The 22,536-nt window shown below is 39.9% G+C and overlaps 1 protein-coding gene across 14 annotated transcripts in view; it reads left to right on the top strand.

The window, feature by feature from the left end:
• ehmt1b (euchromatic histone-lysine N-methyltransferase 1b) overlaps positions 1-22,536 on the top strand; it is a 171,579-nt gene that overhangs the window by 122,015 nt on the left and 27,028 nt on the right. For 12 of the 14 annotated variants that reach the window (XM_041192991.1, XM_041192994.1, XM_041192999.1 and 9 more), the window contains 5 exons: positions 4,628-4,732; positions 7,133-7,287; positions 9,331-9,498; positions 13,399-13,543; positions 18,418-18,495. In XM_041192991.1, the coding sequence (XP_041048925.1) occupies positions 4,628-4,732; positions 7,133-7,287; positions 9,331-9,498; positions 13,399-13,543; positions 18,418-18,495 (651 nt within the window). Of the gene's footprint in view, positions 1-4,627; positions 4,733-7,132; positions 7,288-9,330; positions 9,499-13,398; positions 13,544-14,227; positions 14,303-18,417; positions 18,496-22,536 lie in introns of those variants that run through there. The other 2 variants (XM_041193002.1, XM_041192998.1) reach the window with 2 other exon arrangements.

The following is a 22,536-nucleotide window of genomic DNA, read 5'->3' as shown; positions in this document are numbered from 1 at the left end:
TCACAATTGGCAACTCTAATAACACAGGATTGCTGTTAGCATTGATGGCTCCTCTGCTCAAATATCCAATTATCATTGCGTATCGGTGCACTGCAGCTAGGGTGGGATACTGGAGATCTACCACCTACAAGTTACATAACTGCCTAAGTTGTTATTTTAGAAGTGGCAAAGGGAGAAAATTGGAGGGTAACTTGTGATAGAAGAAAAGGCTAAGAAATCCAGGCTGTGTTTATTTTATTTTTAGTTTAAATACCAATGCTAATTGTCACTGTGTTTAAATGTGATACATAAGATATGTAATGAAAATGTATTTTGCAACATAAGCACATTAAGTTATGGCCTCAGGAGACTGACATACTGCTATAGTTTTACTTGTGACAAATAGAAAATATGACAGTTCAATCACAATTAACCTCTTTCTAAATAGTTATTCTGAAGTTTGAAGTGGGAACTATTTTTAGTACAAAGCAGTGTTTTTTAAATATGTTTTCTTATATATTTTAAGCTCTATCCTTCATGTAGTTTACTGTAACTTGAATGGTAAAACATGACTACCTCTGATGCTAATACTACTTCAATCATATGGAAAATTTATGAAACTTTATATAGGAATGGCAGTTTAAGACATCTACTTTGAGAGTTTAAATATTCTGCTTGAAAAAAATTACAAATGTCTAAAGTATTACTGAATGTTAAAGGAAAAAGATGTTTGTGCAAAAGCTATTATGGAGTATTGCACGTTATATGATGAAAATATTTATGTGGATTTGTTCTGACATCCATGTCAGGTACATGTAGTTGTAAATGTAATTTAAGTTTTTCCTTTTTAACTGCTTTCTAAAATTAAAGAATTTCATATATGAAAATTATAAAATGCAAATCTAACACTTAATACAGAATTATTAAATACCCATTAGGGGACAAGAGCTCTGCCTTTACCAAATAAAACAAACATAAAAGAGGTGAGAGATGACATAAAGTCCCAGATTTTGTGATAGCAATTGCAACTGATCTCAAAAGAAAGCTCCCCACAAGGATCTAACGATCTTTGTGGCGTAGATTTCACCTTTCCTAACGTTAATTTGAATCTGGCACTAAGGCAAGGGGATCTTCAGACATCCAGCAACAGTGACACCATCAAGCAGGGTAAGCAGCCAATTACATTGAAGAATGCTCAGACAGCAAACCAGGAAGCTAAAGGCACTGATTATCCTTCACTTTTTAATATCATTTTACAGAGAGCGAAATAAATGATTGGGACATACACATAGGATTAAGCTAGAACCTGAAATATATATTTTTTTAAATTTAAAAATATGTGTAATTTTTTATCATATTGGAGAAATTTGACATTCCACAAATATAAAATTAATTTTTCAGGGCCAGAGAGAGGATGTTCAGTAATTATGAACCTACTTATGCTATTTTTAAAAATCCAGATATAATCAAAAGGGGTGACTTTTGAAAGAATTTTTACAGCAGGTCTAATAATAGTGTAAAAAGGCAAGTTCTTAACAGTTCAGTGATTTCTAATTGATTGCAGTTTGTGGACACTTCAACAGTGCACCCTATGGAGAGGCATAGAATCACTGAAAGCAGCTTCAGGATTTCCATGTTTAACTGTGCATGTGTGGACCCCAGAAGTTGCTTTCACTTTCAGAGGAGTAATGACAGTGAACACTGTCAGTTTTGTTGTCATTACTACCGCAAAGTCTGGGCCAATGCTAAAGGTTAGAGCATACAAAAGTGCAAAAATGATGTAGATCTGGGGAACTGTGAGAGATATAAAGAGTAGGGAAGGAAAACAAGAGGTAGAGCTGCAAAAAGGGATATAAGAAGCAGGCAAGAGATATCAAGATTAACACCAAAGTTGTTATAATTATTTTAGAAGAAAAATGGGCATCAGGAGTAATGTGGGCACTTTAAAAACAGGTGCAGATAATATTGCAAATGAAAATAAGGAAATAGCAGGCTTAGAGTCGTAAAGCCTTTTATGACACAGAAGGAGGCCATTTGGCCCATCAGGCCCATGCCGGCATCCTACAGAACAGTCCAGTCAGTCCCACACCCCTGCTCGATCTCTGTAGCCTCGCAAGTTTATTTCCTTCAAGTGTCCTTTGAATTTCCTTTTGAAATCATTGATTGTTTCCACTTCCACCACTCTTGTGGCAGTGGGTTCTGGGTCATTGCCATATGCTGTGCTTAAAAAAAAAGTTCTTCCTCACATTCCCCCTGCAGCTCTTGCCCAAAACCTTACATCTGTGTTCCCAAGTCTTTTACCATCAGCTAATGGGAAGAGTTTTTCCTTGTCTACCTTATCTAAGCCTGTCATAATCCTGTATCAAATGTCCCCTTAATATCCTTGCTGCAAGGAGGACAACCCCAGCCCTCAGAATATTCTGTATCCTCTCAGCGATGTCATTTACCCTCCCACCATGTGGGACTCACGATGACAGTTACAGAAATGCCTGTCTGTCCCCTGAACTATGGAATCTCCTTTAACAATTGCATACTTTGCTGTTCCCTCCTGTACAGTCCCATACCTATTGGAGTCCAGGCCTTGGATGCTTTCCATCAGGATATCGTCACTGCCAACAGTCTCTAAAACTGAGGACCTTTTTGAGAGTGGTACACACCCCAAAGACCCCTGTAATACTTGCCTCTTCCTACTCTTCTGGATGACCATGCATTTACTATCTTGACCTCTCACAGCCTGTGGGGTGGCCATCTCCTGGACTATGTAATCGAAGAAAGTCTAATCCTCCCTGACGCTCCGCAGGTACTCCAGCTGCCCGTCAAGCTCAGAAATCTGGAGCTCAAACTGGGGCAGCTGGAGACAACTCCTATACACGTCACCCAAGACACGTGAAATGTCCCAAAGTTTCCACATGGTGAAGGATTGCTTTGTTTCAGTCTTCATAGTAAAGAAAGAGGATAATATGTCTGACAATCCAGGGAAGCTATTAACGTATCAAGGACCAGAGCTCAATCGAGTTAATGTAAGCAAGAAAACAGTATTAAAAAAATGCCACTAAAGACCAACAAATTCCCAGGAGCTGATGGTTTCCTACCCCAAGATTTAAAGGAAGTAGGTGGCGCAATTGCAGATGCTTTAGCGGAAATCTTCCAAAGCACCCTATTCAGGAACTGTCATTTTATAGATTGAAAAATTTCAAATCTATCTTCCATTATTTAAGAGAAGTGAGAGAGAAACAAGGAAATTATAGATCTGTTTATCGAACATCGGTTGTGGTGAAGTAATTGGAATCTGTAATTAAGGACAGAGTGACGGAATGCTTGGAGAAATTTGAACTGTTAAGAAAACACCAGCATGGATTTACAATGGGTAGGTCATTTCTAATGAAGCTAACTGATTCTTTGAGACAGTAACTTAAGTTGTGGAAGGGAATGTCTCGGGATGTAGTTAATATAGGCTTCTATAAAGTATTCAGTAAGGTTCTACTTAAGAGACTGTGAGCTGAAATTAAAGCTCCCTGGTGTTGAAACTTACTTATTGACAGAGTTAGGAAATTGGTTAGGTGGCAAAAGTCAAAAAGCAGGAATGAATGGGTATGGGTTTGTATTGCACTGAAGTGACTAGTGATATCCCACAAGGACCTGAACTGGGGTCTCAACTATTCACTATATTTATTAATAGCTTGGATAACAATAGAGAGCCATATGCCCAAGTTTGCTGAAGATGCAAAGATTAGTGGTTTGATAAGTAGTATAGACAGGAGCATAAAATTACGAAGAGACATTGGTAGATTAAGTGTGTGGACAAAACTGCAGTTACATCTGAGATCGTCCATTTTGGACCAAAAAAGAATAGATCGGAATATTTTTTCAATAGTGTCAAGACTAAGAACAGTGGAGTTCCAAAGAGATCAAGGGTCCATGTCCACAGATCACTGAAGTGTAGGCAGTCAGAAATAAAAACATATTCAGAAAGACTAATGAAATGTTTTTATAACTGGAAATCTAGATTAAAAAGGAGAAGTTGTCTTATAGCTATACAAAGCCCTGACCAAATCTAGAATACTGTGTGCCGTTGTGGGCACATCCCCTTAAAAAGGGTATTTGGCCTAGGAAAGGGTGCGTCACACATTCACCAGAATGTTGCCAGGGCTCCAGGATTTAGAGTATGAAGAGAAATTACATAAACTAGGATTGTATTCCATGGAATGTAGAAAGTTGTGGGTAGGTGGTGGTGGGGCAGTGATTTGATTAAGGTCTTTATGATTTTGAAAAAATTAATGGAATAAGTTGAAACTTTTTCCACTGGTGCGGGAAGTTAGGACAAAGAGACATAATCTTAAAAGCAGAGCCAGGCCATTAAGGAGAATTTAGGAAACAGCTCTTTGTACAAAGGGTGGCAAAAGTGTGGGACACTGTCCTGCAAAAAGATGCTAGCTCAGTTAACAACTTGAAATCTGAGATTGATGGATTTTTGCTGGCCAAGTATATTAAGGGATTTGGAACCATGGTTGGTGGATGAAGCTTGCATACAGATAGCTGTGATCTCATTAAATAGCAGAAGAGACTTAACGGGATGAATGCCATCACCTGTTCCTGTGTTCCTACTTGATTTGCCAGTTTACTTATTCTATCTTTATTTTCTGAACAGGATGATGGTGGTTGGACGTCCATGATTTGGGCCACAGAATATAAGCATATAGATATTGTAAAGCTGCTGCTGTCAAAAGGAGCTGATATCAACATTAGGGACAATGTGAGTTACTTAAACACTTGGGCGGAAAGGAGGTTAATCCTATACAGTCAATGTATATACACAGTTATATTTGGAAATTTGGGAAGAACAAAATGTTTCTGATGAAACTGCTTTTTGGCTTCATTATGTTCGAACTTAGTGTCTAAACTTGCATAAATGGGGTAAAAAAAGACTAAAAAAATATAACGGGAATCATGGAATTACGTTTTAAATAGACATTTTATCTCTAGGATTTGGTTCCAATCTGGCACAGGTTGATGGAATGAAAGTCTTCTTTCTCTTTTCAGTTTGTAAAAATTTTGTATTACTTGAGTTTAGGCAGTTTAACTTAGTACATGTGGATGCAGTTTTATACCATGTTAAGCTGCTAAGTTGGCAGTTTCACTTCTATAAAACATAGTTGATGTGAGAAAACTATGGTGCTATAACTGCAGCCCTTGAGGCACATTGTTTGGTCAGAATGAGGGGAGATTTATTTTGCATATGGTTTATCTTATTAGATCATGACCTATGTCTGCTAAATATCATATTGTTTTAGAAGCTTCGTTTTCCTTGTTGCTGGATGTCATTCCTAAGCAATTAGCATTTAAATTATTTTGTCCAGGCAGAGTTCATAAGTGTAACAGGCTTGTCAATGTTGATAAATGTTCTGAGTGACATTTATGAGCAGTTAGTCAAACAAATTGCAAACCCATTTAAAAATGTAGAGCTGTGCCTATGGTGAAATGCATCAACATAAGTTACATTTTGAAATGTTAACATATCACACCTCATGAATTACACTTTGTCCGTATATGGTACTCAGCTTGTAGAGAATTATTTAAGGATGGTACACCAATTTCAAGTATGGTGACAGCTGCATGTTGACATGGCCTCCCTTTACCTGGAACATCCCTCTAGAAATACAGTGCCATTTTGACTTAATAGTATTAAAGACAACAAGAAAACATACTTTGCATTGGAATTGCATTCCTTCATCCCTAGAATATATTTCCCTTATAAAGTGATTGTCAGAATTTCACTGAACAGGTAATTTTTTTTTAAACGGGCATGTGCTTTAATTTTGTGCTGCAGTATATTGTAAACGTGGTATGTGTTACGATCCCCGTAGAGACAGGGAACTTTTAAGAATAAAGGAACCTCCACAACAACAACAAAAAGAAAACTGCCTGCAAGATTTCACTTTTTAAAGCTTGTACTGTAACAAACCAAGCAAAATCAACATAATTCAAACATTAATTAATGGCTGAAAGGTATTTCAAATGAAAAGGTAAATTTTGCTTTAAAAAATTGATACAACAAACGCCTCATATAGTTACAAGCACTTGCATTACTTCTTGTACAGATGTGGGGCCATGTGTAATCTCACAGTCTTTCCAACTTGGCCTCCGTCTTGTAAAATTTCTCACTTCCTGTTTGACTTTTGAGCTGCGTTCAGCAGCAGCGGTTATTCCATTCGAAGTACCCGGCGACTGTTACCACCGACAACGTGCATGTCTACAAAACCCTCTCACTCGGGTCACCGCAGTCCCACTGGTACTTAGTACCCAGAAACTCCATTCCCTGACCATTTTAAACAGACTGCTGGGCTCTGGTACCACTAAACAGCAGCAGTGGGTATTGTCCAATCCACAATATCTCGCTTTTCCTGTCTTCAGTGTTCTGTCCTTTCCAACTCTATGACACACATAGTAACACAGTTTCTGCTCTATTCTCAGAGACCTGTTTCAACACCAGGATCTGTTCAAAGACTGCCAAACAGAAAATTGTTCCACCTTGCTTGTTTTCTCTTTTCTCAAATTCCCAGTCTTCTGAACAGCCAAACAAGAAAAACAGGCTGACCCACCCCACTGCAATTAGCTTTCAGTTTGCTCTTTACTTCTTAGCTGTTTGTCCCCATGGCAACGCCATTTCTTGGGACCTGCTGATATCATAATCAGGAAACGAATTAACCCTCTTTCATAGTACTCTGCAGCATACTTTGTTCTTAAAGGGACATTGCACAAAAGAAAATAGAGGCTTTTCCCAGCACATGCTACACTAGGTTGTCCTAAAAACGCTAAACCTTTATTGCCTTTTCTACCAGAAAACCTAAAGTCACATACAACTGTTCCTTGAAGACAACTTGATTTCTTACTTGATTTAACTTTTTCTTTTCAGCAATAATACTGGTATCTTGATGGTCTTTTACTTGTGCTCATATTATTATGACCTTTCCTTAGAAACCATTGATAAAAAGTGCCAATGTTTAGTTGTAATTTTGGAGTGGCTTTTGGAGGAAAACCTTTGAAATTTTCGCTAAGAATTGCAAAATAATAAGATTCCAGTGTTCGTTTAAAGGTTCTTTGAAGCTGAAGCATAACTTAAAAGCTTTGCTCTCTCCCTATTTTCATTGCACAGGAAGAGAATATTTGTTTGCACTGGGCAGCTTTCTCAGGGTGTGTGGATATTGCTGAGATATTCTTGAATGCAAAGTCTGATCTAACTGCAGTAAATATGCATGGTGACTCTCCTCTGCATATCGCATCAAGGGAAAACCATTATGAGTGTGTAGTGTAAGTACTTGTTAATTCTCTTAAGTGTCATAGATGATGGTGTGTTACAGTTCACTCAGAATCCGAGTTGCTTTGGCAACATGCACTTTTAAATGCATTTTGTAGTCTGGTGCTATGGATAGTGATGATGGAGCTTCCAACGTTCTTTTCATCACGTGGCTGACCAAGAATCTCTCCAGCTCTTACTGCCTGCCATTGACGTGTGTTGGAGGATTTGCAGGTTGATACTCAAACTTGCCTGGCTACGTTATGAACACACCTTCCTTGCTATCAAGCCATGGAGCTTGAACCTGGGGTTTCTGGCTCAGAGGCAAGGACGCTACCCACTGCGACACAAGATAAAATAATAAAGTGAGATTTGTGAAGCCAGAATGATAATTTCAACATAAATAATCAGACCAATATTCCTGTGATTCAAAAAAGTAGCTGTGTGTTTTTGCTTTAGTTACTGTAAGCATTGGGAGTTTGACTCATGATACATAAACAGGATATATGGTCATTTTAAATAATCATTTAGTAGTACAGAACTTGACTGTTGCTGAAGAAAGAGACATGTCAAAGCTTTTCGCTTTGCACTCATCAGGACATCAAGACGAACAGCTTCTACACGCCTCTTTTTTCAGCAATAGTTATTTCAGTTCTTGAATTCAGCCTCATCTTTGGGCACTCAGCTGGTCCTACTTAACAACCTCCTTGTAGCATTATCCAAATATATTTGCTTTTGTGTTTTATTTTGAATTTGCTGTGACAAATATTGACTTTTTGTTTAGCCTTGTTCCTGATCCTTTTAAAAATACAAGATCAATTCAGTAACAATATGAATCTACATGTTTAGGCCCCTGAAAGCTTTAATCTTAATCTAAGATTATCAACCATAACTTTTATATAGAGATTATAGGCCTCATGGAAAACCTTATGAGACTTTAAAAACTCCTCCTTTAATTCTGTTTTCCTCTGTCCTCGGAGAAATTACTGTTATCAGTTACACTGCAAAATTATCCCCTTTTAGCAATCTTTTTGGGAGCGTTGATTGTTCATGGAGATGGCCCTTGACTATTGCGTGGAACAAAGACATTTTATTTGAAGAAAAGCACTTTGCTAAATCCATCACCAAAATTACTTCTATATTATCGTTATTGTACAGTGTAGAGAACGCTCCAGTTTTGAAAAGCTGTACACCAGCGTGTATACAGTATTTTAGAGTCATAGAGGTCTACAGCACAGAAAAAGGCCCTTCGGCCCATCGAGTGTGCACCGGTCAAACAAATACCTAACTATTCTAATCCCATTTTCCAGCATTAGGCCCATAGCCTTGTATGCCATGGCATTGCAAGTGCACATCCAAATACTTCTTAAATGTTATGAGGGTTTTTGCCTCTACCACCCTTTCAGGCATGAGTTCCAGCTCCCACCACCCTCTGGGTGAAAAAATTCTTCCTTACATCCCCTCTAAATCTCCTGCCCCTTACCTTAAATCTATGCCCTCTGATTATTGATCCCTCCACCAAGGGGAAAAGTTCCTTCCTGTCTATCCTATCTATGCCCCTCATAAATTTATACACCTCAATCATGTCCCCCCTCAATCTCCTCTGCTCCAGGGAAAATAACCCCAGTCTATCCATTCTCTCCCCATAACTAAATCTCTCCAGCCCAGGCAACGTCCTGATAAATCTCCTCTGCACTCTCTCTGGTGCAAGCACATCCTTCCTATAATGCAGAGTCCAGAACTGCACGCAGTACTCTAGCTGTGGCCTAACCAGCGTTTTAAACATTTCCAGCATAATTTTCTGATTTTCTGTGTCAGTTTCCTAAACTGATGGAACAGATGCATCTCTTGCACTTCAATGAAACACAGATGTGGGGATGCTAAACTGATGACTTATAAATGCTGATTTGAAGTACAATGTGGGATAAAGTATGAATTATTGTAGTTTGACGCAAGTTATAAAAGATTTCCCATTCAAATAAAAATGTTCTTTATGCCATTTGGCATGTGTTTTGTGGATATTCTGGCACTAAAACTGGCTAACTATGCACATCTAGGCTTTTTCTTTCACGTGGTGCTGATGTCAATATTAAGAATAAGGAAGGAGAGACACCACTCGAATGTTCAAGTCTGAACTCTCAAGTGTGGGTCGCGCTACAGGTGAACAAAAAACTGAAACAAGCATCAGCCAATAAGACTACCCAGGTTGAGAAACTAGTTAGCAGGTACAGTATAGCACACCTCTGCCTTTTTCAGCTTCAATTTCAATAGCTAAACATTTGAACTTGAATATATTTGTATTTAAAATTTTATGTATCCTAGAGCTCCTTTTCTGCTTTTGGCATATTTGTAGTTAGAAAATTGTCTTGGAGCAACATGTATGGAGCAACGAGTGAATGTTAATGTTCATTTTCTAATGTATGTACTTGCATGGAATGTTTTGTTTAATTGTTAAAAGATGCAAATAGTGCTGCAGTTACTTGCCAGTTCTAATTTATTGGAAAAGGTACATGCTCAGAGAGGATTTGATTTTTGTTGGGTTTTCACGTGTTTTTTGCTATTAGATGACTGTAATCTATAAATATATTTACAAATGGTGCTAATACAATCCAATGAGAGAGAAAAATTCCAAGGGGAGGGCCCACCATCCATGGTTAACTAAAAACGTTAAAGACCGTATCAAACTTAAAGAAATAGCATATAATTATTCAGAGACAGGTGGCAGTTCAGAAATTTGGAAAAAATATGAAGAACAGCAAAGAATGACTAAAAGATTAATAAGGAGGGAAAAATTAGAGTCTGAGAGAAAGCTAGCTAGTAATATAAAGATGGATAGTAAGATTTTCTATAGATATTTAAATAAGAAAAATGAGTGTTAGTCCTATAGAAAGTGCATCTGGGGAATTGATAACGGAGAGTAGGGAGATGGCGGATGAATTAAACAGGTATTTTCTTCGTCTTCACTATGGAGGACACAAGTAACATCCCAGAAATAGCTCTAAATAAGGAAATGGGAGGAAGGAGCTGGGGAAAATTACAATCACCAGGGAAATGCTATTGAGCAAATTATTAGGCTGACAAATCCCCAGGTCCGGATGGACTTCACCCTTACGTCTTGAAAGAAGTGGCTACTGAGATAGTTGATGCATTGGTTTTAATTTTGCAAAATTCCCTAGATTCAGGGAAGGTTCCATTAGATTGGAAAATAGCAAATATAACTTTATTCAAAAATGGAGGGAGACAAATCAGGCCAGTTAGCCTAACATCTATCATAGGGAAAATGTTAGAAGCTACTTTTAAAGATGTTATACCAGGGCACTTAGAAAAAATCAAGGCAATCTGGTAGCAACAACGTGGTTTTGTGAAAGGGAAATCACGTTTACCCAATTTATTGGAGTTCTTTGAAGGAGTCACATGCGCTGTGGATAAGGCACAAGTACTATACTTTGCTTTCCAGAAAGCATTTGATAAGGTGCGACATCAAAGGTTATTGCGGAAAATAAAAGGCCATGGTGGAGGAGGTAACGTATTGGCATGGATAGAAGATTGGCTAGATAACAGAAAGCGGAGAGTTGGCATAAATGGGTCTTTTTCTGGTTGGCAGGATGTGACAAGTGGTGTGCTACAGGAACCAGTGCTGCGCTTACAGCTATTTACTATTTATCTAAATGACTTAGATAAAGGGACCAAAGGAATGATTGTTAAATTTGCTGACAACACAAAGATAGATAGGAAAGTAAAGTGAAGAGGACATAAGGAGGCTACAAAGGGGCATAGATAGGTTAAGTGAGTAGGCAAAGATCTGGCAAATAGAATATAATGTGGGAAAATGTGAAATTGCTCATTTTGGTAGGAAGAATAAAAAAAGCTTATTATCTAAATGGTGAGAGACTCCAGTGCTCTGAGATTCGGAGGGATCTGGGTGTCCTTGTGCATGAATCACAAAAGGCTAATATGCAGGTACAGGTATAGCAAGTAATTAGGAAAGCTAATAGAATGTTATCATTTATTGTGAGAGGAATTGATTACAAAAGTAGGGAGGCTATGCTTCAATTGTACAGGGCAATGGCGAGACCACATCTGGAGTATTGTGTGCAGTACTGGTCTCCTTATTTAAGGAAAGATGTCAATGCATTAGAAGCAGTTCAGAGAAGGTTTACTTGACGAATACCAGGAATGGGCGGGTTGTCTTATGAGGAAAAACTGGACAGGTTAGGCTTGTATCCACTGGAATTTAGAAGAGCAAGGTGACTTAATTGAAACCTTTAAGATCCTGAGGAGTCTTGACAGGGTGAATGTGGAGAGGATATTTTCTCTTGTGGGAGAATCTAGAACTAGGGGTTGCTGTTTAAAAATAAGAGGTTGCTCATTTAAGAGAGATGAGAATTTTTTTCCTTGAGGGCTGAGTGTCTTTGGAACTCTTGCCTTCAAAACATGGTGTAAGCAGAGTCTTTGAATATTTTTAAAGCAGAGCCAGATAGATTCTTGATCAACAAGGGAGGGAGAGGTTATCTGGGTAGACAGGAATGTGGGGTTGCGATTATAATCAGATCAGTCATGATCTTATTGAATGGCGGAACAGGCCCAAGGGGCAGAGTGGCTTACTCCTACTCCTAATTTGTATGTTCGTATGCATGTATGTTTAGAGGCAGCAATAGTGCTGGATTGTTTTTCCATGTTATCTATGTACACAAGTGAAAATTGAGGTTCAAGTTCTGATTTTTGTTGATAATGTAACAGTAGTCTCTGCACTTCAAAGTAATTAGTTATATGTGATGTACTTTTAAGATCACCCTGAGAGAAGGGATGAGATATTGTATTTTTTAATATAATTTTTTTAATATAATGTTAATCTTACACTGCATTCCTCACATTAACAAACTTGGAGCAGCGTCAGAGGCTCCTTTTTCATTCATCCATGGGATGTGGGCATCGCTGGCTAGGCCAGCATTTATTGCCTATCCCTAACTGCCCTTGGGAAGATGGTGGTGAGCTGCCTTCTTGGATGGCTGCAGCCCATGTGGTGTAAGTACACCCACAGTGCTGTTAAGGAGAGAGTTCCAAGATTTTGACCCAGTGACAGCGAAGGAACTGATATATTTCCAAGTCAGAATGGTGAGTGACTTGGAGGGGAACTTCCAGCTTGTGGTGTTCCCATGTACCTGCTGCCCTTGTCCTTCTAGATGGTAGTGGTTGTGGGTTTGGAAGGTGCTGCCAAAGGAGGCTTGGTGAGTTCCTGTAATCAGATAGAACATTTTTAATTGCAACAGTTGAAATAACCAGGCATAGTGGAAACATTTAACTCCTTGAGAGAATGTATGTTCACATATAAATGGTAATAAATGTTTTTTTTCATATTTAAAATTTTAACTTTGTTAGCTGATATTTCAATTTTCTTGTTGAAAGAATATAAACATATGGAAGTCAGAGCTTTCAGTATGTTGTTTAGTATGTTTATCCAATGTGTGGCTGAGTCATGTTTGACAAAATGGTTCCAAGTTTTATCCCCAGACTGTATTGTGTTGCTAGATGTCAATTTGTGACGGGGTAGGGAATTAGGACTGGCCAACACCACCCTTTCTGATATTGAACATCATCTGGACATACTGCAGAGAGAAAATCCATTTGTCCATTACAAAACATGCCTAATTTTATTAAGTATACTTAAACAAATGGGGGACAGGGGGGTGGGGGGATCGCCATGATCTGTAACCAGCACGTCGTCATCCCTGTTCAATTTTCTCTTCTTGCACAGGCGATGCTTAACACCCAAACACCCATGTGGTGAACCTCATGGTCAAATTGTTCACGCAGCAACTGCAGTTCAAGTAGAGCTTTGAACAAGTTTCATCAATTTAGAAAGAAAATTCCATTAATGCTTTTGTGATACTTCTTCCACCTTTGTGCATAGCTAATTTCTTGTTGCATTCAGAAAACTTTTTGAATGCTTTCCAAGACCAGTTAAATTTGTACTTTGCAACAATAGGAAATGGAAAATGAGCTTGCCTGCACCTTCTGTTTTTTGTATTCACCATAACCTTTCTAATTGTATGCTTGTTTCAGTTGTTCTGATCATCACTGACTTCAACAAAAAATATATTCTTTTTCTTAAATTCAAATAACAGAGATATTGGTCGTGGTTATGAACATGTACCAATTCCATGTGTCAATGGTGTGGATGATGAACCTTGCCCAAACGACTATAAATATGTTTCCCAAAACTGTGTAACTTCTCCAATGAACATTGACAGGAACATCACACATTTGCAGGTATGTCTGAAAGGTAGTAAAGTTCAGCAATGTCAATTACAAAATGTAGTGCCATTAACACTTCCTGAAGACAGACTAAATAATTGCAGGGTAAGGCAGCACATTATGAGAGTGGCAGCCTGGAGATAATGAGTTCAGATCCATTAATGGCAAGTTGTGAAATTGAATTCAGTAGAAACCTGGGTTAGTGGCAGAAAATACTATAAAAACATGGATTTTCTATATAAAAAAAAATTGATCTGATTTGTTAATGACTTTCTAGGAAGTGAACCTGCCCTCCCTTCCTACAGGGGTCTATACATAGCTTCAGTTCCACACTGTGGTCAACTTATTGCCCTCTGAGTAGCAAGGTATGGGTGTTAGATATGCCCTGGTAATGTTGTCCACACCTCAAATATATTCATAAAAGAAAATAGCATAATTATAAATTGCTTGTAGACGAATTGGGGTTGTGAAAAGCTGTAAATCAGTCACAACCAATTATAAACTGACAGGGGACAATATTTCAACTCAGCTACTAAGTCCTACAGACATTTGAGTCTGGCTTGCCCAGAAAATCATCAAAATTAAAATGCATTACAGTCATATTTAGTGCTGATAATTTTTGCATAATATGAGTTATATCCAGAAATAAACCAAGCATCAACACTTGATTTAATACATCTTCTCTCTGACTCTCTTCAGCTCTGGTGGTGCCCTGCAGTGTGGACCTTGGCCTTTCACTTAGAATTTCTATAAGTAAAAAGGACAGTAGGAAGGAAAGTCTATTTTCTTCATACTGAGTTTAATGTCAATTGTACTAGTACAAAATTCTTGAAGGTGGTGCGTGACAAATAAAGGTCATCTTGACTATTTTCTTTTTTAAATATCAAAGGGATGAAGAATGTTGAAGGTCATTATTAGATCCATCTCAATAGTTCCTTAATATGATTACGTGTCAATTGGCCTTGACAACACCATGAATCTTCATAAGCTCATCCCATAAGTAGTGATTTTCTTTGATTGGAAAATGATGCTCAAGTTTTATGTCATATCATTATTATAAAACAAAACTGGAGAATTGCAAAGAACTGTACAACATATTTTTAATATTTCATTACATTCTTAGCATAAAACAAATAAGATAATTTGGTGTTGAAATTCTACTTCAGTGTTCAAAGGATTAACTAAACCTTGGCATAATATTTCATGGAACAGAAGTGATTTAATGGATCTGCCACTTAACCAATGTTTGTCTATTATGTGTATGTTAATAGGTCTTGGGGCTGCATTTTTAGTATACATAATCATTCTGGCTGGCTAACTAAGGTTTTTGTTACCATGCATTTGAAAAAGACAATTGGCTATTGTTTCATGTAGTTATTAATCTGTTTCTGATGAGCACTTTTGGGTTAAAATGATAACTTTACAAATAAGATTATAACATGGCAGTCGAATTGCCATTACTTCAAAGAGACACTGTAATACTCCAAAAAATCAAAAACTTAGGAAGTTTCATCGCCTGGTTTCAGACCATTGGTTGACACTAAATACGCTACTGTCCATATTTTGCAATATTTAGTTTGTGCTCTCCTAAGCTAAAAGCATGCCTTTGTTTAGCCCCTTTATTCTATAAGGATTCCATGACAGTGGAGTCACAGATCAATCTTTAACGCACCTGCCATTTTCATATTCCAGGTAAACATTATTGCACCAACATTATGGGCAAATTGTGTCTCCTTCCTCACACTATCTAAAGATACTTATTTTAGAAAGTATTGGACTCTATTGTTTTCTTTCAGAAGCATTCTTCGGAACCATTTTCGTACAGGTAGGAAGGATCAGTGTAAGGGGTAATATTTTGTGACAAGTACTGAGGTCTGAAATTTTGGGGCTCTGATACTAAAACATTGTATAGTGAATGCACCAAGAATGATGTGTAACAATACTGGCAATTCTTGTTCCTGAAAACACCATCAGTACTATGTCATAACTGTATCAGGAAGGGTAGTTACACCTTTGGAATGCAGCAGTTGTAGTAGAGTAGAACTTTAGAGGCGAAGCAAGATCAGCATACTCGTGTGAAGGAATGCATTTGATTTGGAAATATATACTGACCTAAGTAGGATCGTCTTGTATAAAACAAATGTTTTTAAAAAGGTTGGAGATTTGGAACTGTTACTATAAAATCCTGTTGAAATAAGTTTTTATAGTTTGTGCTGTGGTGTCAGATTTCACAAACAGTTGTGTGTGTGTTGTGCACAAGTAAATGTGTGTGCTGGTCACTTTCTTGCAGTTACAGATTGGCTCAAAATGCATGCAAGATACTTCTGGCTCTCGTGTCATTAATTCCTGATGTACAGGTCACCCACAGCCCAACCACACTGGCAAACATAAACTTCACTACTTCTCCTTGGTGCGCTTGAAGGCAATGGAGATTCACTGTTTCCTGTGTCTCCTGATCTACTGGTGGAGCTACGACCTCTCTATTGGACTGTTAAGAGAACTGAACTGGTTTGTCCAGTCTTCATGCTAGCAGTGTAAACTTCTGTCATAGTACTGGCACCCATGATGAGCTAGATCAATGTCTTTTGTCAGCTTCCTTTTTTTTAAAAATTGGAGAACTTCCTTTTCAAATTAAAGTAGAACCACCTGCACTTTCTCACGCCTCAATAGGTTTGTTGCAGGATGATTAGAAAAATGTAGGGATTATGTTTTCTAAATCACAAGCCAAAGGAGAGCAGAGGGAAAAATGAAGCAACAGGAGAGCAAAACATGAAGGTCAGTTTGATGTTTCTCTCTCACCAAAATAGGGTTAAAAGCTTTTTATGTTGGGACTTATCCTACCAAACAGTAGGCACTGAACTTCTTAATGTACAAGTTGTAAGAGTCCTTTTCTTAAAAAAAAAGTGGTTTGGGAAAGCTGATTGAGATACTATTCCATGCAGTATTGCAATCCATTGATCTGCAGACCCTAAACCTCAGTGACCAGGCTTGAGTCAATATTGTAAATATATAAAGTTTCTAGTAAATTCTCTTCATGAGTACTGCAATTAAATAAAAAAAAATTGGGAGAAATCAAATCTTTCAAATCAACAATTGGTTTACAAAAATTACTGAACTAAGAATTTCTAAACTCCAAATTCTGATTTTTCAGTCTGTATTCATGCTACTGTATCAACTTTATCCTTTGCGAACTGCTGTAGGATTTATGTACCGCATCCTAAATTTGAGTGTGAGAATTTTTTGATTTTCATTATATGCTTCAAATGTGCATTAACTTTAAATAGGTTGTATACCTAGTATTATGTTTTGTAATGTATCATTTTAGAAAGGTGGGAGTATTTTTTAGGGAAGTAAAAGTAGGGATGTGTGAAATCATTTTATTCAGCTGCAATATTACAACCAATTCAAACATATAAAAACACATTTACTTGTGCACAACACACGCACAAAATTGTTTGTGTACTCTGACACTACACAAACTATAAAAACTTAAATCAATAGGATTTTGTAGTAACAGCTCCAAATCGCCAACCTTTTTAAAAACATTTGTTTTTTCAAGACGATCCTACTCAGGCCAGTCAATACTTCTACTCTTCTACAACTGCTACACTCCCAAAGGTGTAACTATCCTTCCTGATACAGTTATTACCTGTTCCTGAAAACACCAACAGTTTGAGTTCTTAAATTGTGGATAAAAAGGGTAACACACATTTTATGTTCATCTGAGCTCAGCTATCTTGCAGGTTGATATTAGTAAACGTGGCCTATGATAATTGCCTTGATAACAATTTTAGCAAGTGACTAACTCTGTTGTTCCAGAAATAATGGCTTCAAATAGGTGCTCTGTGAATCCTTCCAGAATATTAATTTTATATTTATCCATCTAGGTGATAAACATTCAAGGCCACTATTGCTAAAAAAAATTAAAATGACAGATATTGATAGGGAAACTAATTGTAACCTACGCATGTGTGAATGTTTCTATGTCTGTTCCCCGGTGCATTGGAGAAATATCAATCTTCAGGGTTGGCTTCAGCTATGTCTTTTTAAAATTACATTTTATTTTAATTCTGTGTGCTACTGTAAATATTTTGTGATTTTTTCTTTAAAGAAAATCCTGTGAGCAGTGTTGAGTGGGAGATTGAATTTTAGAGCAAGATTTGTGATTTATGGAGACTCAAATTTGTTCAGATAAATCAATTTGTTTATGTGAAGTGACATTTTAGATAGAAGAGAACGTGAGGCTCACCTCCAACATTTTGTTTATATTGGGTTCAGGCTCCTTGTCCATTCTTGCACAAAGTTCCAGGAAATTCCATCCAGAAGTCAGCACAGCTGAGTTCTGACCTAGAGAAAGTAGCCTGATCAAATTCAGATCAGTTTAGATTTCTATGCCAGAGTTATGATTATTCCTACCAAGAAAGTCTTCAGCCCTCAAAAGGGTGTTTTTAAGTATTGATGCTGCACTTGAACCATGCCTAGTTCACTTGGCTAGATTTGAAAGTTTTGTCAGGCATGACTGATTTAACATGTGGTTTATTTGCCTGCTCTGACAGTAGTAAGACGAAGTATTGCTCCCCAGATTAATGTGACCAGCGAATTTTCAAATTTAAAGGAGGGAAAACAAAGATGCTTTTCTTTTGCCAATAACCAATGTATCTTTTTATCAGCTGCATGGTACCTCACCTTAATGTAAGATTTAAAAAATGTATGCAGAATTTATTTAAACTAATACAAAAGCTTGATTTACATAATGACAGTAAGATGTTTTAAATTTGGTGTCAACTTCATTAGCACAATTGATTTTAGAATTCTTTATAGATTTAATTTTTGTTTAGTTACCTATCAATGTTGTAATCTCCATAAATCTTTCTCTTTATTCTGTACAGTACTGTTTCTGTGATGATGACTGCTCCTCCAATAATTGCATGTGTGGCCAACTAAGTATACGTTGCTGGTATGACCAGGTAAGAAAAATAGTTTCAGTTGAAAAAAATGATTTCCCCTAAATCCCTTTATGGAAACTTCATTTATTTTCTCTGCAGCTCAAATGGGTTTGATATTGTAGAGCTTGGATATTACGTGGGTGTGTTTCCATTTCCATCCCAAAGTCAGTGTCTGTGCTTGTTGTTTAGAGCTTTTAAGCTGTAGAGTCACATAAAGCCAAGCTTGTTATCTTGAAAAGACTAAGTTGGAGACTTGGTACAGTTTTTATTGTTATAAATGAATTTCATGCACGTTAAGTTTTGAGGGTGCTGATGTTACTTGCCATTGCTGAATTGCATAGCTTGTGGCATTCTTCCAAGTAAACAGAGATCAAGGGTTTAATTTTACGCTCCGTGATCGGGAGTGTTTCCCGCTTCACGGAGCGTATTATGTGGCTTAATGACGTCGGGTGCCATTCGTGATATCATCCTGTCAGTTTCAGATAATAACATATGTGGGCTGATCAAAAAGTGGGGAACCAGCCTGCATTATTCAAATTTCAATTAACATGCCTATTGAAGCAATAAACAACCACCCTGACTGAAACAATATGGCCAGAAGGCAATAAAACAGCTTCAAGGCCAGATTCACATTAGGCGGGAACCCATTCTTTTAAGAGCAAGCTTGTTTGGGCGGGTTTTTAAATTCCAGCTGAGAGGACAATTACCCCTGCAGTTTGCAGACGAAGTATCTCTCACCATCCTTTTCTCCCCTCCACTATCCTCCCCCCCCCCCCCCCCACACACACACACACACACACACACACCGTATCTCCCCCCTCCCATCGCCTCCCCCGGCTATCTCTTCCCCCCTCCATCTCCTCCCCCCCATCTCCGCTCCCCCCCATCTCCGCTCCCCCCCAATCTCATCTCCCCCCCCACCCCATCTCCTCTCCCCCCCCATCTCCTCTCCCCCCCATCTCCTCTCCCCCCCCATCTCCTCTCTCCCCCCCATCTCCTCTCCCCCCCCCCCATCTCCTCTTCCCCCCCCCCATCTCCTCTCCCCCCCCCCCATCTCCTCTCCTCCTCTCCCCCCCATCTCCTCTCCTCCCCCATCTCCTCTCCCCCCCCATCTCCTCTCCCCCCCCCATCTCCTCCCCCCCCCATCTCCTCTCCCCCCCATCTCCTCTCCCCCCCCATCTCCTCTCCCCCCCCCCCATCTCCTCTCCCCCCCCCATCTCCTCTCCCCCCCCATCTCCTCTCCCCCCCCATCTCCTCTCCCCCCCCATCTCCTCTCCCCCCCCATCTCCTCTCCCCCCCCATCTCCTCTCCCCCCCCATCTCCTCTCTCCCCCCCCCATCTCCTCTCTCCCCCCCCCATCTCCTCTCTCCCCCCCCCATCTCCTCTCTCCCCCCCATCTCCTCTCTCCCCCCATCTCCTCTCTCCCCCCATCTACTCTCCCCCCCCATCTCCTCTCCCCCCCCATCTCCTCCCCCCCATCATCTCTCCCACCCCCCACTCTCTCTTCCCCCCCATCTCCCACCCCCATGTCTCAGCCCCCCGCCCGTCTTCTCCCCCCCCAACCTTCCCCCTTTCTTCCTCCCGCTCTCCCTCCCTCCCGCTCTCCCTCCCTCCCGCTCTCCTTCCCTCCCACTCTCTCTCTCCCTCCCTCCCTCCCTTTCTCTGTTGCTGGAGGCAAAACTCAGCAGAAGCCACAATCAAAAAAGAAATAGTTCAGCTTCTTCAGCTACCCTGCAAATCTGCCAAAGTCAGCTCTACCGGAATCACCCAGCTTAACAACTGCAACGTATCGCCATCTGTGCCTCATGGAAAAAACTGATCTGTATTTTTTTACCTTTTATTTGGACTCTTCACTTCTCACTTCTGATCTGTGTGTATGTTTTTTCTCGGGTTTTAGTAACGAATAAGCTTACTCTTCCTTTGACTCAAGAAAGCCTGGTTAAATTAGCTCCTTAATAGAAGTAAATATATTTGGACTGGGGAAAGGTATCCACAGGAAAAGGATTTTTAAACTGACCTTGTTACAACCAACCCAGTGGGTTGAACAAAGAGGGGAGCCAGCTTATTCCCCTTCACTCGGGACCATCGGGGCCCCACCCCAACAGTAACCTTGCCAAAAACCAGATGGAAACAGCCTGAGAATTAGCTGTCGGTGCTAGTTTCCCCAGGGCACAGGGAGCCATTGATTGCACGCATGTAACCATCAAGTCTCCTACAGGACAGCCCTGTAGGCTCATTAACAGGAAGGGATTCCACTCAATCAACATGCAATTGGTCTGTGACCACAAATTCCTGATCTTTTCAATGGCCCGAATGCATTAGAAGGTTGGCTTTTAGACGATAAGGCCTATCCTCTCAAGAGATGTCTTATGAAGCCTGTGAGAGTCCTAAGATCTGAGGGGGAAAGGAGGCACAATGAGAGCTATGCCAGTACCAGGGCCATGGTGGAGCAGCAGTCGGCATTCTCAAAATACATTTCCAATGCCTGGACTGTTTAGGAGGTGCATTACAGGACTCTCCCTTACGGGTCTTCTTGATGGTCATTGTCTGCAGTGTCCTCCACAACATTGCAATACAAAGAGGACTTACTTTGGAGGATAAAGAGACACCAGAAAGGGGGCCAGTCGTCTGAAGATGAGGATGAGGCCAGGGAACACGGTGATGCTGCTGGGAATGCCCCTGGCCATGACCAGGTGGATGGCTGTGACACCAGGGACACCTGGATATGGTTAATGGTTTCTGTCAAGCCTTGCACCACATGTATGTAACAGGTTTCTGAAAATATATCCTTCCATCTTGCACTTAGAATGAGCAAGCCCTGAAGCCCTTATATACAAAATTTCTCCATTCACTCACAAGTTTGCACATTTATTCCAGCCCACCCTCAAAGTTTGATATCCTACTTCCACCTACTGCCACTAGTCACACATTCCACAGCTACTAAAAGGAACACAAGCATGAGGGAATGTGTCTCCTGAGTTTAAACACAAGTCTTCAAGACCAAAATCCATTTTTAAAGAGAGATGTCACCCGAGTGCCCCTATTTGTGACTATTGTGAATATGGACTAAATGTCCACATGTTCTCCAGTGCAGTGTTATCCCCTCGTGGCTGTAGTAGAGAGAGGCATCTGATCTGCCACCTCTCTTGCCCTGGATGATTTCAGCAGGCATCCTCTGCGTGTCTTGGAGTTTGAGCTGCAGGCCACTTCAGGAGACTCTTGCACAGCAATGGACAAGGCCAGCATCAATTGTTGGACGGAGGAGATGCTACTCCCTTCATTAGTGTCATAAAAGGTACTTGCAGATGGAGGCAGCTGCTGCTCATCCCCCACCACTGGGACCAGTTAGTCTTCCCTGCCAACTCGTGAGATTCCAGGAGCTGGGTGGGAGACCAAGCACCCTGGGTCTGAGCTCTTGAGTTCAGAGCCAGGGTGTCAGTGTGGAGGTCAGAGAGCATTCTGACAATTTCACCTGCAATGCACTCTGTTTGCGTCTCCAGGATAAAAACCAGTCTGTCCATGGTGGAGGCTTGGCATGCTAAAGAGTGGGTGATTGCATTGCTTGTGGCCTGGATGGACACCTACACAGTCCGTGCCAGAGCACACAGCATTTCTGGTATATCAGCCAAATCTTCATGGACCTTGTACTGAACATCTAGCATCTGTTGCCTTATGGATAACTCCAGAGGCACCTCATCCGACTTGGAATCAAACTCTGGATCATCCGAGCACTCTTCTCACTGCCCGAGGCCTGCTCCACGACACTATCCAGCAGCTGCACTTGTGATTGTGAAGTGTCCTTACCAGTCCTTACCCCTTTCCAACGCATTAAACCCTGTCGAGATGCCAGTATCTGCGACGGTGCTGGGTGCAAAGAGAGGATGTGACACTGCACTCTCCAAGGGTTCCTCAGAAGAGGAGGAGGGAGGTTGCTGCACCGCTTCGTGGCCTGGATGGGGGCTGTGCTGAAGAAGCTTCCCCTGTAACAGAGAGAAATCATTAAGGGGGGTAATGGGGTATCACATTACTTAATGCAACATGCCTAACATTCGACTCTCATAA

This window comes from Carcharodon carcharias, chromosome 8, assembly GCF_017639515.1.
Source record: "Carcharodon carcharias isolate sCarCar2 chromosome 8, sCarCar2.pri, whole genome shotgun sequence".
In the NCBI taxonomy this organism is placed as follows: Eukaryota; Metazoa; Chordata; class Chondrichthyes; order Lamniformes; family Lamnidae; genus Carcharodon; species Carcharodon carcharias.
Note: the sequence above shows the minus strand (reverse complement) of the source record. Positions and strands in the feature narration are given on the sequence as shown.